This window comes from Branchiostoma floridae, chromosome 2 (genome assembly GCF_000003815.2).
Source record: "Branchiostoma floridae strain S238N-H82 chromosome 2, Bfl_VNyyK, whole genome shotgun sequence".
In the NCBI taxonomy this organism is placed as follows: Eukaryota; Metazoa; Chordata; class Leptocardii; order Amphioxiformes; family Branchiostomatidae; genus Branchiostoma; species Branchiostoma floridae.
The window spans coordinates 27,329,951-27,344,444 of record NC_049980.1 but is presented as its reverse complement, the minus strand read 5'-3'; the positions used below and the strand labels follow the sequence as shown (position 1 = coordinate 27,344,444).

Sequence of the window (14,494 nt, the reverse complement as noted above, 5' to 3'; positions counted from 1 at the left end):
TAAGCGGGGGTGACAGCCGTAATGTCCATGAAGTTCTTGTATTATGTGCAGTAGGACTGTGTACTGGTACACCGTACCTTTAGACTTTTGCTGGTGTAGGACCAGACCTGAATGTCAAGTATACCTATACCTGTAACTGTAAACTTGTTTAGGGACAGGTCTGGACCTGACTGTATAGTTAACCTGTACCTGTAGGATTGTTTAGGTACAGGTCCGGACCTGAACTTTAAGTGTACTGACACCTGTTGCTGAACAAACTAAAACATTAGAGGATGCCATCTGTTAGACTTGAGATAATCTTGTCCCAAAGATGACTATTTGACAATTTGTCATTGAAAAAACTGTAAATACTCTTCCTTATTGATTAAGCATCTGTAAATGTTAATACAAAGTTGACAATTGAAGGTCCCAGTTCAGGCGCAGACCTCTACCTGTATGCAGCCCTATAGAGAAGCTGTTGAAGTAAGTCACAACAATGTGTTTGAAATGCTTTTGAGTATGGTATTTTGCCACAGAGTGACATACCTGTAGTGTCCAACATTTTAGGTATGTTTGCTAAACAGGGCTCTAGCCAGCTCGAATTTTTTTTCCGTCAGCCAATTATCATTGTCGCGAAAACACTATTCCAGGAGTTAGAAAGACTGAACGGAGACCTTGAAAAACGGGTTTTTAATGAGATTATCGTATGCGAAAGGGCGCCGACACACACTTTCAGCAATCAAAACAATAGCAAAACAAACAGTGTGTGGCTTTTACAGCCGTTGACGGCGTCCCCAAGTCGCCTGTAGCTCCCAGCAAGGATTTTTGTCCGTCAAGGTTGACGGATTGGTTTAAAAAAATTCCGTCACACGCAGCAAATTTCCGTCAATTGACGGAAAAACGGACGCTGGCTGGAGCCCTGTTGCTAAATCAACTGAGCATTACACAGTCATGGTGGCATAAATATTACAAAGGTGTGCATGTAAAGGAAAATGTGTTGTAACTTATGCAAGGGTATACATCTGAACAGTGGTAAGAGTACATTATTTTCAAGATCAAACATGAACAAAACCAATTTTTCACTTATACATGTATCAAAGGATATGCTGTTGAAAAGTCTGTCAAGAGTCTGACAGCTTAGCTGAGTGACTATCATTTGTATGTTTACACAATTGTCTATGTGGCAAGCAAAACTGTGTGTTACAGTGTATTAAGTTGTCCAAATACAAATGTAGAACACATGAATCATCGAGGTCCAAAGTGATCCGTCTCTTGTTAGTTTTTCTAAAGGAGTGTCCTTACCAATGTGGGATGATGACAGAGCCACTTGGCACGAAAGCATAACAAAGACTGAGTAAAGTGACTGCTACATGTACATGCTAATGAGTAATCACACTCAAACATTGGGTTATACCTAAAAAAAACCATCCATAAAGGTGTGGCACTTTCCAACTCCTCCAGAACTGATGGAGGCGATCAGAGGCGGACTGTACCATTTCCATATGACTACGACAATAGAGCACACGGCTTGTAAAAATATCTTACATCTCCATATATGTATAGAGGTGAAATGATTGCTTGGCAAAGGAGCTTCTTCTTCATTTCAAAATAAAACTACCTTGGTTTTAGAAAACATGTCACATCCACACCAACTTGTCTTCACTACCATATTTGCTTCCTTCTAAAATGTCTAGAGCAGCAGATGAACACAAGAATAGCATAAAAATCACACGTTAACAAGAATAGCATAAACGTTACAAGGAACAAGTCTGTTATTCATTTTACCTCTATTAAACTGAATCATAGGAAAATCTGTGTGAAGGTCACAAAACTAAAAAAAAGCGATGGAATTAGCAAACAACACTAAGAATATCAGCTACAAGTGCTGATGAGGATAAATGCTCTGGTCTGGATGTTAATGTGTAAACACAATCTGCCTTCTAACATGCATTCAGTAAGACGTAGTGTAGATAATAGCATCAATAGCAAATACAGAAGCTGCTGTACGTATGTGGGGGGGGGGGGGCTAAATCCAACAACTCTGTTCACAACAGGTTTTCTGGGTTTACAGTCTGACTATTTAAGCCATGTTAATTTGATTATATGGATAACATCTGCGCATATAAATTTTATGTATTTTGGTAGGTTTCATGTTTTCGATACATTGCAGTGCACTCTGGTAATACAGACCATGAATCAGGATTTATCAAAATTCAGTACCCTGGTATGAACAGTGTCTTATAGGCAAACAGTATTGAATTGTTAACATGCCATATTTCTTGAACCAATTGAAGGTACAGCAAATCAGGCTTTGCCGGTGTACCAGTCAGGCAGGAAGATGTGCTCTGCAGAGTCCCTGTGTATCTCACACCTCACAGCAGAGTCCTTTGGGGCCCTCTTGAACAAGTAGACAACTCTGCAATATCAGGGAGAGAACTAGTAAGTAACTGTGCAACATATGGTGTGGGACAAACTTCAGTTTAAGGACTGCTGCACCTACATGTAGAATGATGTGCAAAATCTAATATGTCAGTTTGATCCACAGGGAAGGAAATACTCTTCACAATAGGTCTGGAGGATTCTTCAACATGCTCTAGGTGTGGCCCTCCTCAAACACGGGACCTCCAGCTTTACATCCCATCCAAGAGGACATTTGAGGAAACCTATGTATATGTCTGACAACTTATTACATGATTGTACAAATGTGTGTGATATACACTCTTAACAATGCAGTTGTCAGTTATCCTGAAAAAGAGAAGTGGATTGGTGATAAATTTGGTGAGTCGCATCTTTTGTGTTGGAATAAAGTCACATCCTTCTCTATAATGTCATGTAACAACACAGATGAACTGACATGTCATGCAGAATCTTAGATAGCGGTAGTTTATTTGTTGATACATGAGCATTGCAAGCTATTCTTGGCATGCATTTGATTAAATGCAAAAGTGATTACAGTTCAAGCATCATACATATATCATTTAATTTCAATGTCAACTCCAATAATCTTGGTGGAGACCTTTTAAGTCACATTGAATTGTAAATCTAAAGGCTGATCAACTAGTGCAGCATCAGTAATCCCCAAATATGCACACTTCAGATATCCAGGTGTTAAAACATTCTTAAGAAGGCCTCGATGACACCTTATTTCAAATGCGGTGGCCTTAGGGTGCCTTGGCAGAATTATGATAGTTGACTTTCATTATTTTGGGAAAAATATGTTTATGTTAGGAAGGAAGTGAACTGTCACCTTGGATTGTCCTCAGTGGCAATTTTCTTCACAAAGTCAAAGAACGAGTCACAGAAGCCTGTGCAGCCCATCATCTTCCATGCATAACGACTGTTTTTTGCCTGCAGCAAATTACAAAATAGACAGTACAGACATTAAGTGTTAGAACAATGACTTGATCATTACATGTGAGTTATTTCTCAAAGGGAATACAAAGTGTCCATTGTATTCATTTAGTAGTAGATATGACATATGATATACATTGTCTTTAGCTTGACTTTGGCTTACCTTTGTTTTCTTTTGAATCCAAATTGTCTTCAGTCTGAATTGTCTTACAATGTTTCTTATTGGACAACTGAAATTGTCTTCATTCATAGTTAGAGTATAAAAGACCTGTTTCTTCCAGATCTCTTCAGTGTCACTGACGAAGGATAGTGGATACTATTTGAAACGTCTGACCGTTTCAAAACCATATCCAGTTGCTTGAGTAACTATTTTTTGGTGTATCTTATTACCTGGATGTCTAACCTACATCGACGTACATTGAAATACATGTGTAAATGAAACCCATGTTAATGCATTTTATGAACCACACCTTATGCTGAATTAATGTTAATCAAATTATCATTTTTACATCATTAGTGATATGTATTACATACTCTAGCTTGTATTAACATTCATGATGAAGAAATCAGCTGATAGGCCAGTACACAAGGACTTTGGCATTTATGCAAGATTTGTTATCCAAACAGGAGAGTATTGCAGTATTACTAAAACAGAGTTTCTGGCCCTTCACTGGCCAGAACATAGTGATCCAGAACAGAGCACAGGACAGCGAGAATTTGTTTTACAGACTGGACAGACTTGGAGTTATTCCAATTACACAAATGTCAACAATATTTACGAATAGAGTCAATTCCACATTACCAAGAGGGTGTTTTTTGCCTTTTGTTCCAACATTTTGGAAATCTTTATAACATAATAATTGTGATAAGTAACTGTTTAGAACTGTTTATAACATGACTGTGATGTTCTAAATATTTTCTACAGTATTCTAACATATTAGAAACATTTCTAACATCAAAGTCATTATTTCTGATAGTTTTTAAACTGTTCCAACATAGATTCATCATTTGTGATCACATGTGATCACATGTTCGAACATGGAAACAAAATGATGAAATTGGGTCAGTGGGCTGGGAAGAGGGCAATTCACACATCCCTGCCAAGTACAGGAAATTGTGTCTGTCTGACACCTTCTGACAAAGGATTCACCAGTGTTTATTAGAGAGAATCTAAAAATACAAGACCCAAACAAAAGGCACAGCTTAGCACCTTGGTTTATGGGGGTAATAAAAGTTTTTATGGAGGGAAAATATGACACAAATTGTTGGAACATATGATCACATGTTCCAACAATAACAAAAACACATAGATGTTTCTAAATTGTTCTAAATAAAGAGATATTTGTACCATTATTTTCCCAATGTTTCCAACATATATAGGTAGGTTCAAACATGTTCAAACTTTCATTTTTAATTGTTTGAACAATTTAGAACTTTCGTGACTGAAATATTCTTTTGCTTAGAATAGTTCAAACTTATGACAAATATTATTTTAAAATCCTCTCGGTGACTCGGAATTGACTCTACCTCAAATAAATGACAATTACAAACTTGATACTACACTGTCAAGAATGTTGGTTAGTCTTACCACATATTTGAGCAGCCTTTCACGATCGGCACGATGGGTTTCCATCCGATGAACCATGCCTTTGTCATCAAAGAAACCCACGATCACTTCTCCTCCATCTACCCAGAATGACTCTGCCCAGGTTCGCTGGAGCAGGCTGCCAGCAGAAAAGAGAATAAGATTACTGAGACATCCCAGAGCTCAGAGGACTCATTGCCAAATGCAAGTGCAGGACAAGGAAATGAACACAGGTAGCTACTGTATTTCTACAACTATTTATACCACTTAGTGAGACTGGCAGAAAGAACATGGGGCATATGATAAAATAGGTTACAATCTTCCAACCAAGCTCTGCTCTATTTGCAGACATATTGCAATTTCTGGGGTATGCTCATCAGCATTTTCTAGATATTACACTATCAAACAGCGAACAAATATTAGACAAAAAATTTTGTGAGCAGCACAGTTGAAACAAGACATACCCACATAGAAAATGTAATCACAGTCCATCTATATGAGAATTTTGACTTGTGCCAGTATGATTCACACCAAAAACTAGTAAACTCTTCTGTTGACCCCATGACCAGGAATGAGTTGTCACCACAAGCTTGACTTAACATTCATTCTGGGACATTTGACCTATATTTCCTGTCACTGTGGTGAGAGGCGCCTTGCATGTTGAAAGTCATATGTAGACAGACATACTGTACTAATAAACATACACACCAAAAACAATACTTCCATTGCGGTTGCCTGCTACTGGTTTCGATAACTCATTCCTTCAATTGGACAAATTCAAGCTTATAACCAGGTATCCTCACTTGTACAAATTTTCTCGTTCTCTTCGGTTTTGGGATTGCAGCTCCCTGATGGTTTTTATCTGTCCATAGGACCCTGACATCAGGCTGAATTCGTGTAGCCAGCTGTCAACTTTGGCAGAGTAGAGGAGCTCCTGTCCCATCAGTCTGTTCTGCCAGACGGTGAAGAATCCTTCATTGGGATCAACCTTTGCATCAGTGTCTGGGTTTCCTCCTTCTTTGTCTGTAAGGAAAGTTATTGAGCAGAAACAGTTAAGTTCATACTGCTATGTAGGTTCATGTTCTAGGTACATGTATACAAGCATAAAGTTCTGTACTTTTTAGAGTCCAGTCAACACCAAACACTCAGTAATATTAACCCCAGGATTCAGTGTGGCCAATGCACCTTCAAGTGTGTGTCTGACAGAAGAAAAGTAATACTGAAGCAGCATAGAATGACACCAATTCTGGAGAAAGTAAACTGCTGCACACACCTGCTGTCAGGTACTGTTTGAACTTGAGGTCCCAGTATGCGGTTTGGGGGTCCTCTTTCTCCTCCTGCCCCTCCTCACTGATGTACCAGATGCCCTTGAACTTTGACACGGCAATCGTCCAGCCCGTGGTGGTGTCGAAAGGTGTACCCAGGAATTTGGCAAGGGGGCCTCTCAGGCTGACAAAGTCTAAACCGTCCAAAATCCTGACATTTAAAGGCAAAGGAAACCTGTAACATTTCTGCAAAAGAGATTAGGATACACCGATACACCCAAAATTCAAAGAAACCTGAATTATGACATGGTCAACTGATTTACTAATCAATTACTTTGGCTCTTGCTTCCTAATCCACTGTAGAAGGTTTTCCAGATTGTCGCAGTTGCCCTTCTTCTCAATTGCCATACCAGGGAAACCTTTGTTCAAATCGAAGTGGACATTTTCCATGTCTGTAGGCTCGATGTAGTACTTCTTTGCTCGCTTGTCCTGGAAGACACCCTCCGATGTTGTGGAGAAGCCGCCGTTTTCGCAGATGGAAGAGCCGAAACTAGACCCACGACCCGAAATGGGGAGTCTCTCCATCCCGATGATGTCATCTGTTGGTGAACAGTCAAACATAAGTCCGAACAGTGTCTGGTCTCCAAGCAGATGTAAGGATCAAGCTCATTCTTGGTGTTTTACATGTGTTTGTGCAACATTTTCTGCATTTTTATAGTGTTGTGTTTTTTTTCAACCTTCGCCTCAACGCTACTAAACTAGAGTAAAATATAAAGTACTAGAAAGATGCATACATACATACTTACCTGCAATGTTTTTCAAGCCACACTGCAGCAACGCCTTTCGCAATGCCTCCTTTGTAGCCTTCCTGTCTGCCAATTCTTGCCATTTCGCCATGGCCTTGTACGCCTGCTTCCTCTCATCGCCCGGTTCTGCGTCTTTCACGGCTTGAATCTCGTCATCATCGAGGTCCAACTCTTCGGCCAGGTCCGTCCAGTTTGAGCCGACTTTCTCACTGATCGTGTAGAAGTAGTCTGCCAACGTCAGTGGCTGATTCTTTGCGTCATCATTGCCACGGTCACTTTTTTTTGCTAACCGAATAAAAATCGTTGAAAAACGAAGTTACAGAGAATTTATGTCTCTAGAACTGAGACGAAAAGGAGTAAAACTTCAAACTAGGACGAAGACATGGAAGACGTGAATGTGAGCAAGGCAAAAGTTGGACTGTAATCATCCAATCAGCTGAACTAGATCAAAAATGCCTAAAACATCACTTCACTTCAGGGTGCTGCCAGGCTGGCCAGGTGGGATACAATGCCTGGCAAACTAACTAAGCAAACACGTCATATGCGCTTTATAGTGAGTGCAAAATACAACAGGATCAAGCACACATCTTAGCTCTCGAGGCGCAAGCTATGAATAGCTGATTTGTTTTTTACTTACCTTTGCTGCACACCTGCAGAAGGCGATGATGCGACTGCTTCCAATATTTGGACTCCAGCAGCTGTCTCTTCAGTTCTGCAGCCCTGGCGAACTCGGCTCCAGACATCTTCAAGGCCCTCTTGATCTTGTCTGCCCAGCGCTTGACATCGATGGAATCGTCTCCCTCAACTTTCACAATAGAGTGGTGGGATTCTGGGATGATCTTCTTCAGCAAAGTCGCCAGTCCTGATCGTTCAGATATGAGGACCGGCACGCCAGCTGCAATGGCCTCCAGACCAACCAGGCCGAAGGGCTCTGTACGGGAGGGCATGAGGACCAGGTGGGCCTGCTGTATGTCTCGGCAGATCTCCTCCTGAGTGCCGTAGGGAAGAAGTGTTGGGATTAGCTTTCCTGACTTGATGCTGGCTTGGAGGATTTTCCTGCTTGGCTCGTGGTCGTTTGGATTGATGCCGCGGACCCGCCAAATTACCTTCTCTTCTAAATCTTCGGCTACCTCTCCCAGGGACCCAGCTGCAAGGTCATGCCCTTTCAGCTTCTCTACCTTGCGCACCCTGCCGATTGACAGAACAACTTTCTCCCTGCTTTCCACGTGGGTCACTGTAGTTTGTTGGAATAACTTGGACGGCTCTGGCAAGTAGAGGAGGTGGGTGGGCCTCTTGTCTTCGGGGATTGCACGAAAAGAATTCGTTAAGTGGTCATAGATGCGATGCCCCACAGAAAACACAACATCTGCCTTTGCTGCATCTTGTAGGATGGAATCTTCCTTCTTCCCAATGCCCATGGCCTTCTCCTCTTCTTTGTAGTGCTCGGTGTCTTCCGGTAGTACATGGATGACGAGACCGAAGTTCGCTTGGGGGAAACGTTGTTCCTTGATGGCCGCTGCTGCTCTGCTTGTAATGTCAGCGTGTCCCAGTATCCACCCTACCTTCTCGGGGAGTGTAGGATAGCGGGTTCGGTGGTCAAACGTCAGCCAATCCAGACAGGGTTTCCTTGTGTCTTCCTCACTACAAGTTGGGAGGATGAGCTTCACTCCATCAGCCTCAGCATCCTTCCTGTCCGCTTCAGTGGCCTCCAGAGCTGTGACATGAACCTCGCTCCCCACCGCTGCCATGATCTGTGCCACCTCCCTGTTCACAGTAGATACACCTCCTCGGGATGTCCCATATTCGTCATTGATAATGAGAACTGCACGTCAACAGTCAAGCAAAATGTAAGCATGATGATTATAAGTTTTCACTCAGAACAGTTTTAGATTCCATCAAGCGTTACATCAAAAGCTTCAGGTGCAATTGCAACAATATATATATATATATATATATATATATCAAAACAAAACTTCAGACCTGATTGTCGGCTGACGGTGGACGCAGCCTCCATATACAGGCGAAAGTCGTCGTTGTCGCAGCTGAACATAGCAGCTGTAATTACAAGTAAAAGAAGTCTCAGAGAAGTTTTTGATATCGATAGCTTCGAAACTGATATTGATCTGTATTGTAGTGTTTAGGCGAGTGATCTCAGAGTGACAACATTTGGAAGAGTCTCGCTCTGTATCATAAAATATCTTACAATATCATTTCATATTACATTACGTTTGTCTAGATCTACCTATGTTAATTGGATTTAATCCCCATCGTTCACCATCGTTCATCGGAATAAACCCGATGCAGTGAAGATGATAATAAGTAGCGAGGTGATTTGATCAACCTGGGTCCACTTTGTACTCGGTTTATGTTTAAGTTTTGGCAAATTATACTACAATATTTTGTGGCGCTGTAAGATCACTAGCCTGATTACCATCCTTCTCAGTGACCGCTTGCTCAATACCTTCGCTTGAGAATCCGTTTTCCAAAATAGTTTTACCATTCAAGACATACATTTGCTCATTTTACTTTGTACGAATTACAGTTTGGTTGAAAACTTTTTTTGGAAGCGGATGTCATCAACATAGTAAAGTAAACATGGCCTTACTGTTTGAGGTTGGGCTGTGGTAGAGGGTATCTGTACTTTCGTCTTGTTTAGATTTCTCTGTAACGAACAAACAAAACATATCAAAGCATTCTTTCGTCACATGAGTCCAGATCTGCAACAAGATCCATCGTACCCACCAGTACTCTCAGACTAGTAAAAGTAAATTATTAGATTCCTAGATCATTAGAATCAATGTCTATCAATGTCTACCAATTTCTAACGTAGTACGCAAACGAGCAATATAGACCCATTTACAACTTCCTATGAATACAAAGTTACTCTGCATACAAAACTGCAAAACGTTATCCAAGTGATCCAGGCTGCAGGAGATGATTTGTCAAAGAAGAAAAAGAATTATCGGCATGTACTGCTCTCCATGTGTAACATTACACACCTGTTGTTTCACCATTACTCAGTGTGGTAGAATTATCCGGTCTGGAGGGCGCTGCTTTGTCGTCTGTTATTGTATGTGTCGCATCACCGTTGCAGAGTAAGGATGCCCGCGCCCCCATGGTTGGCGTTAGTAGTGCTTTGATGGTGTGCTGGTCTTTAGTCGGGCCTTTAAACCCAGATGTTTGGCTGTGGCTGCTGCAGATCACCCCTTCTAAGGGACGTCTTGACAATCTTCACACGGCTGTGTGGACAGAAATTGACAAAGTCACGACTACGGTCACTTCTAGAAAAGTTCACCGGCTGTTTGTCAACACTTTTTCGGGCGTAGCCCAGTGGGACACCTTGCGGCTACCGGGCTATTTCGGGGCACGGCCAGGTCCCTGGATTTTTTTTACACTCGAAATTAACCCGAGACTCGGCAACAAATAGATACCCGTGATCGTGAAAACACTGAACGTTACCCGCGGCCGGGGCTACGCCCCCCCCCCCCCCGGGCACTGGTGCAAATGACAGGGAATGCCATTGCTTTGTGAGTTAAACAGACAAAATCTTATGATATCTACGGTCACATTGCTTTTGGCCATAATGACCCTTGCAGCTCAGGACGTTTTAGTATTCGCGTGCACAATCGGACGGACGGGCTCCGTCCATTTGTAAAGGGGGCAGATTTTCAGCGAAAAATACAGCCGATACTCGGGCGATGTTGACATTCGGCGAGCTCTGACCGAGCTACAAATTCGGCCGGCGTCCGCATGAATTGTAAAGCCGGCTTTATGCCACCACCTTGCCGGCAACAAAACGCGAATTTCAGCTTCAAGTTTATGCGTATGGTTTATGATATGTTGCCTATGTTGCACCAAGTATCTATAAGTAAGTATCAAAAATGAACATCCTTTTACTACAAATCTATTTCTGATGCATTTCTAATCATTTTACATCGGTGAACAATGTACATTGAACAAACTCCAACGTACATCAACAGTATCTCAACAGTACTTCCCCTTGGTGTAATAGGGGATTCAGGTAATTTTCTAGTGTGTTCTAGTTAAGGTTGGACACATATTTCGTGATATGTTACCCACGTTGTTCCAAATTTCATAAGTGAATATTCTTTTAAATCTGAAAATCTCTTTTTGATGCACTTAAATCATTTTACATTGATTTTTGATGAATTGACAACGCGGTGATTTTCAATAACCTATTCATCTGGACTTGTAACGCAACAGCACCCCACGTCAGTGTGAGTGCAAGAGAAAATCGGTTTAAACAGCGCAAACAACACACTCCAACGTACCTCAACAGTACCTCAAGTGTACCTCAGTGAGATAGGCCCTTTACGTCTGTACATGTGGTTGCCAAAAAAATCTTTTGTAGCTTTGCACGCGATTAAGCAAGGTAGTCATGTTATTTACACAGCAAATGATGAACTGTAATGATATGTCATTAACTTGAACCCTAGAAATGAACTTAAATCATCAACATCGTTGTGTTTTTTTATAGTTATCTGGAAATTGATTTTCCCTGGACGTCACAGTGACGTAGTAGGATGAAATACACAATACAGTTATCAGTTTGGAAAGGTGTCAACCCAACAGTATACAGTGATGTTATAACAATTCACAGATTGTTGAATTTCCCGTTCCTTATGTAGCGAGATCTTTTAGCTTCTCACATATAGGCGTCATCACACTCACGCCACCAAAAAGCGTTCTTAATTCAAAAGTACTTCAACGGTTTTGGAAACAGACGAATGCGCGAGCAGACATCATACATATGCTAGTAATCGGTCGCAGTCTGCACGGTCGCAAACTTTTCTTAATGGACAAAAATTGATGCGCACGCCGGTTTCATCCAAACATAGTCATGTCAGTACGGCCTACACTAAAACGCAGTGGTGTGGACACTCTGAAATCTCACTGAAATCAAATCAGGCTTGCACCAATAAGGACCTATCAATGTTTTACAGCAGGAGATCTTGTACATGGAGACTGTTGTATGTGTCAACACAACCCGAAATGTAAATTACAGCGAGATTCCAGAGTTTCCTCACCGTGCACACCCTTGCCGCCTTGGAGCCTAGTTTCATGCACTTGTGGCTATGAAATAACATCGACACCATTACCTGAGAAAGTGAATCATCACCAGCCTTTACAGGTTTGCAGTTGCGTTCAGGCATGAGAATACAGTAAGCTGCACAGTTGCAAAGGTAGGTTCACACCTGAATGCAACTGCAAACCTGCAAAGGCTGGTCATGATTCACCTACTCAAGTAATGATGTCGATTTTATTTCATAGTCACAATATTGCTTTATTCTTTGATCAATCTGTATGATCATCAATCTGTATATACTCACTCTCCAAAGCGCTGGGACGCAATGTACGAAAAGGGCAACAATTAGAAACTGGGGCGTAAAAAGATGAACTTTATTTATTTATTTATTCATCTTTAGGGTAGTCTCTTCAGTTAGTTTTGACTGATTTCCAATTGAGCCCTTACAAAATCATAAATCAAGAAACAATATAATCATTACTAACATAGGATTGAATGTCCTCTAAATGCAAACTTTTCATTGGACTGGTTGAGTTTGATCACGCTTGTTTTAGGTTGCCAAGCGCAGATTCTAAATACATGTTGGCATCAAGACCGATGCTTGATCTTAGAAAATAGGAACAACAAGCAGGAACAGGATCTAGCAAGAAATTGGATAGACCATATTCCAGATCCCTTCACTTGCTGGAAGAGACGGAGAACTCTGTGTGTAACAAAAGGCAAGACGCCACGGTTTCAAACATTGCTAGTTTTACTTTCGCTTTCTACTGGTTGGGATAACATCATTATCATACATTATTTATGTTGAATTATGAGGGGTCTGCCTAAACTAAGGTTGATAACCAACAGAACAAAATAACAACATGACGTTTGCAATCAAAAATACGATACAGTTCCAAAATAATACGCTGGGGGTTCCAACTAGAATATATTGAATCTGTACTGAACCAACTGAACCTACCGCTAAACAAGCCTCGAACCTCCACAACGTTTTAACTTATTCAATAGGATCTTGGATAAATAAAAAGATAAGCGTGAACATACACAGCTCCAAAGCCACGACTTATTTGGAAAGAATCTGAAGCTGTAACCTTATGTCTGCTAACGAAAACTCTTGAATCACATATTTTACACCAAGCTTATACATTTCTGTTATTTCTGTCGACACGGGATTCTTAGTATTCTAGAGTGGTCGTTGAATTGGACAAATGTGCAAGTGCAATTCAAATATAACGTTAACATCTTGCTGAACTGACATGACTGCCCTTTACCTGACCGCGATGTAATGTATAACCAGTCGCCATGGTGACTCAGGTTGGGCAGTGTTGCACTACTAGTGTTGCGAAGTAACAAGACCTGGAACATAAAACAGTCGAATTGAATCTACAATCAACATACTAATTATTTTGCAGACAAAATGAAATTTCATTAGCTTTTTTGACGCTCTTAACCGCTTTTGTATGGACATATACGGGGGTTGCTATTGTCGCTCAACTGACTGAGTATAACAGAACCGTTAGCTTTACGTATACATAAAGAAAGATTGGATATCGTGGAATGTTACTAGTACGCAGGTATTATACTGTAACAGCATGTTTATTCGGTAAAACAAGCCAGTCATCTTTACAGCTTATAGAGGCTGCTCACGAACCGCTGAAACACTTCCAAATGCGGGGCAAATTCATGATGGACACAAGACTAAAAGCGCCTTTTTGAAAATCAGAATGTAAGAAGCGCGAAAAGCTAGTGTGCGTGATCGGGGCTGTGTGGACCGTTTCTTGAGCCCCTCGTGCCATGAAATCTACGAAGATACTTTTAACATATCTGATGAAGAATCTCTTCGTACCAAATGCAAAGAAGTGGGTAGCTGACCTTAAGTTTACGAGAGCAAGGAGAGCCTTTAGTCCGAACACATATGCCCTTATGTTACTGATAATCAAGCCTCATATTCATAAGTTGAGTTATGGCCATTGTTCCAGGGTGAGCCTGTGAACTTTCTGAACTTACCTAGAAATAGTCTGTGTAACGCAAACTCCGCTATCCGGAGCTTGTAGACTCCTCCGGCGCGGCAGTATGACGGGCCTGAGAAGCGCGGTTAAATCAGGCTAACCTAGAAATTGCAGCGGTTCCACACCGACGGAGTTTATTAATGCTGACCATGTGATTAGAAACTAGTTCGTAACTTTTAACGATTGGACCATGTACCTTTACAATGCAGTGTAAAATGTCGATTCAATTCCAGTCACTGGCTCATCATTAAGACTGTCTTCTCACTAACACGGGACCACAGTGGGAGGACAAAAGTCTACAGGGACATTTTTATGATGGTTTCAAAACCGGAAGTGAATATGATAACCCGAAAACCACCATATAAAAATGCCCCAAAATGCAGATGCGAAAAACTTACCAGATTTCTGGTGGTGTGGGAGGCGTTTCCGACTTGAGAATGGGGCGTTCGGGA

The 14,494-nt window shown here is 41.3% G+C and overlaps 2 protein-coding genes across 3 annotated transcripts in view; both read right to left on the bottom strand.

Annotated features, from left to right (window-relative positions):
* LOC118406008 (kelch-like protein 42) overlaps positions 1-14,494 on the bottom strand; it is a 266,342-nt gene that overhangs the window by 90,726 nt on the left and 161,122 nt on the right. The gene's annotated exons all lie outside the window — the stretch shown is intronic.
* On the bottom strand, positions 2,261-13,784 carry LOC118405962. Of its 2 annotated transcripts, XM_035805818.1 has the most exons (12): positions 13,305-13,784; positions 9,986-10,225; positions 9,592-9,648; positions 8,967-9,041; positions 7,624-8,808; positions 6,987-7,271; positions 6,515-6,779; positions 6,189-6,391; positions 5,719-5,938; positions 4,919-5,054; positions 3,227-3,327; positions 2,261-2,395 (listed from the first exon to the last, which is right to left on the bottom strand). In XM_035805818.1, the coding sequence occupies exons 2-12, from the start codon at positions 10,101-10,103 to the stop codon at positions 2,284-2,286; spliced, it is 2,757 nt and encodes a 918-aa protein (XP_035661711.1). In that variant the 5' UTR covers positions 10,104-10,225; positions 13,305-13,784; the 3' UTR covers positions 2,261-2,283. The 2 variants fall into 2 exon arrangements, with proteins under 2 accessions (XP_035661711.1, XP_035661718.1); XM_035805825.1 differs by lacking the exon at positions 13,305-13,784 and having other exon boundaries at positions 9,986-10,415.

Coding starts and splice junctions, on each gene's coding strand:
- LOC118405962 (XM_035805818.1), bottom strand. CDS start 10,103: ATGGGGGCGCGGGCATCCTTACTCTGCAACGGTGATGCGACACATACA. Junction 7,272..7,623: donor TCTGCAGGTGTGCAGCAAAG/GTAAGTAAAAAA, acceptor TTATTCGGTTAG/CAAAAAAAAGTGACCGTGGC. Junction 5,055..5,718: donor GAACGAGAAAATTTGTACAA/GTGAGGATACCT, acceptor TTCTGCTGGCAG/CCTGCTCCAGCGAACCTGGG.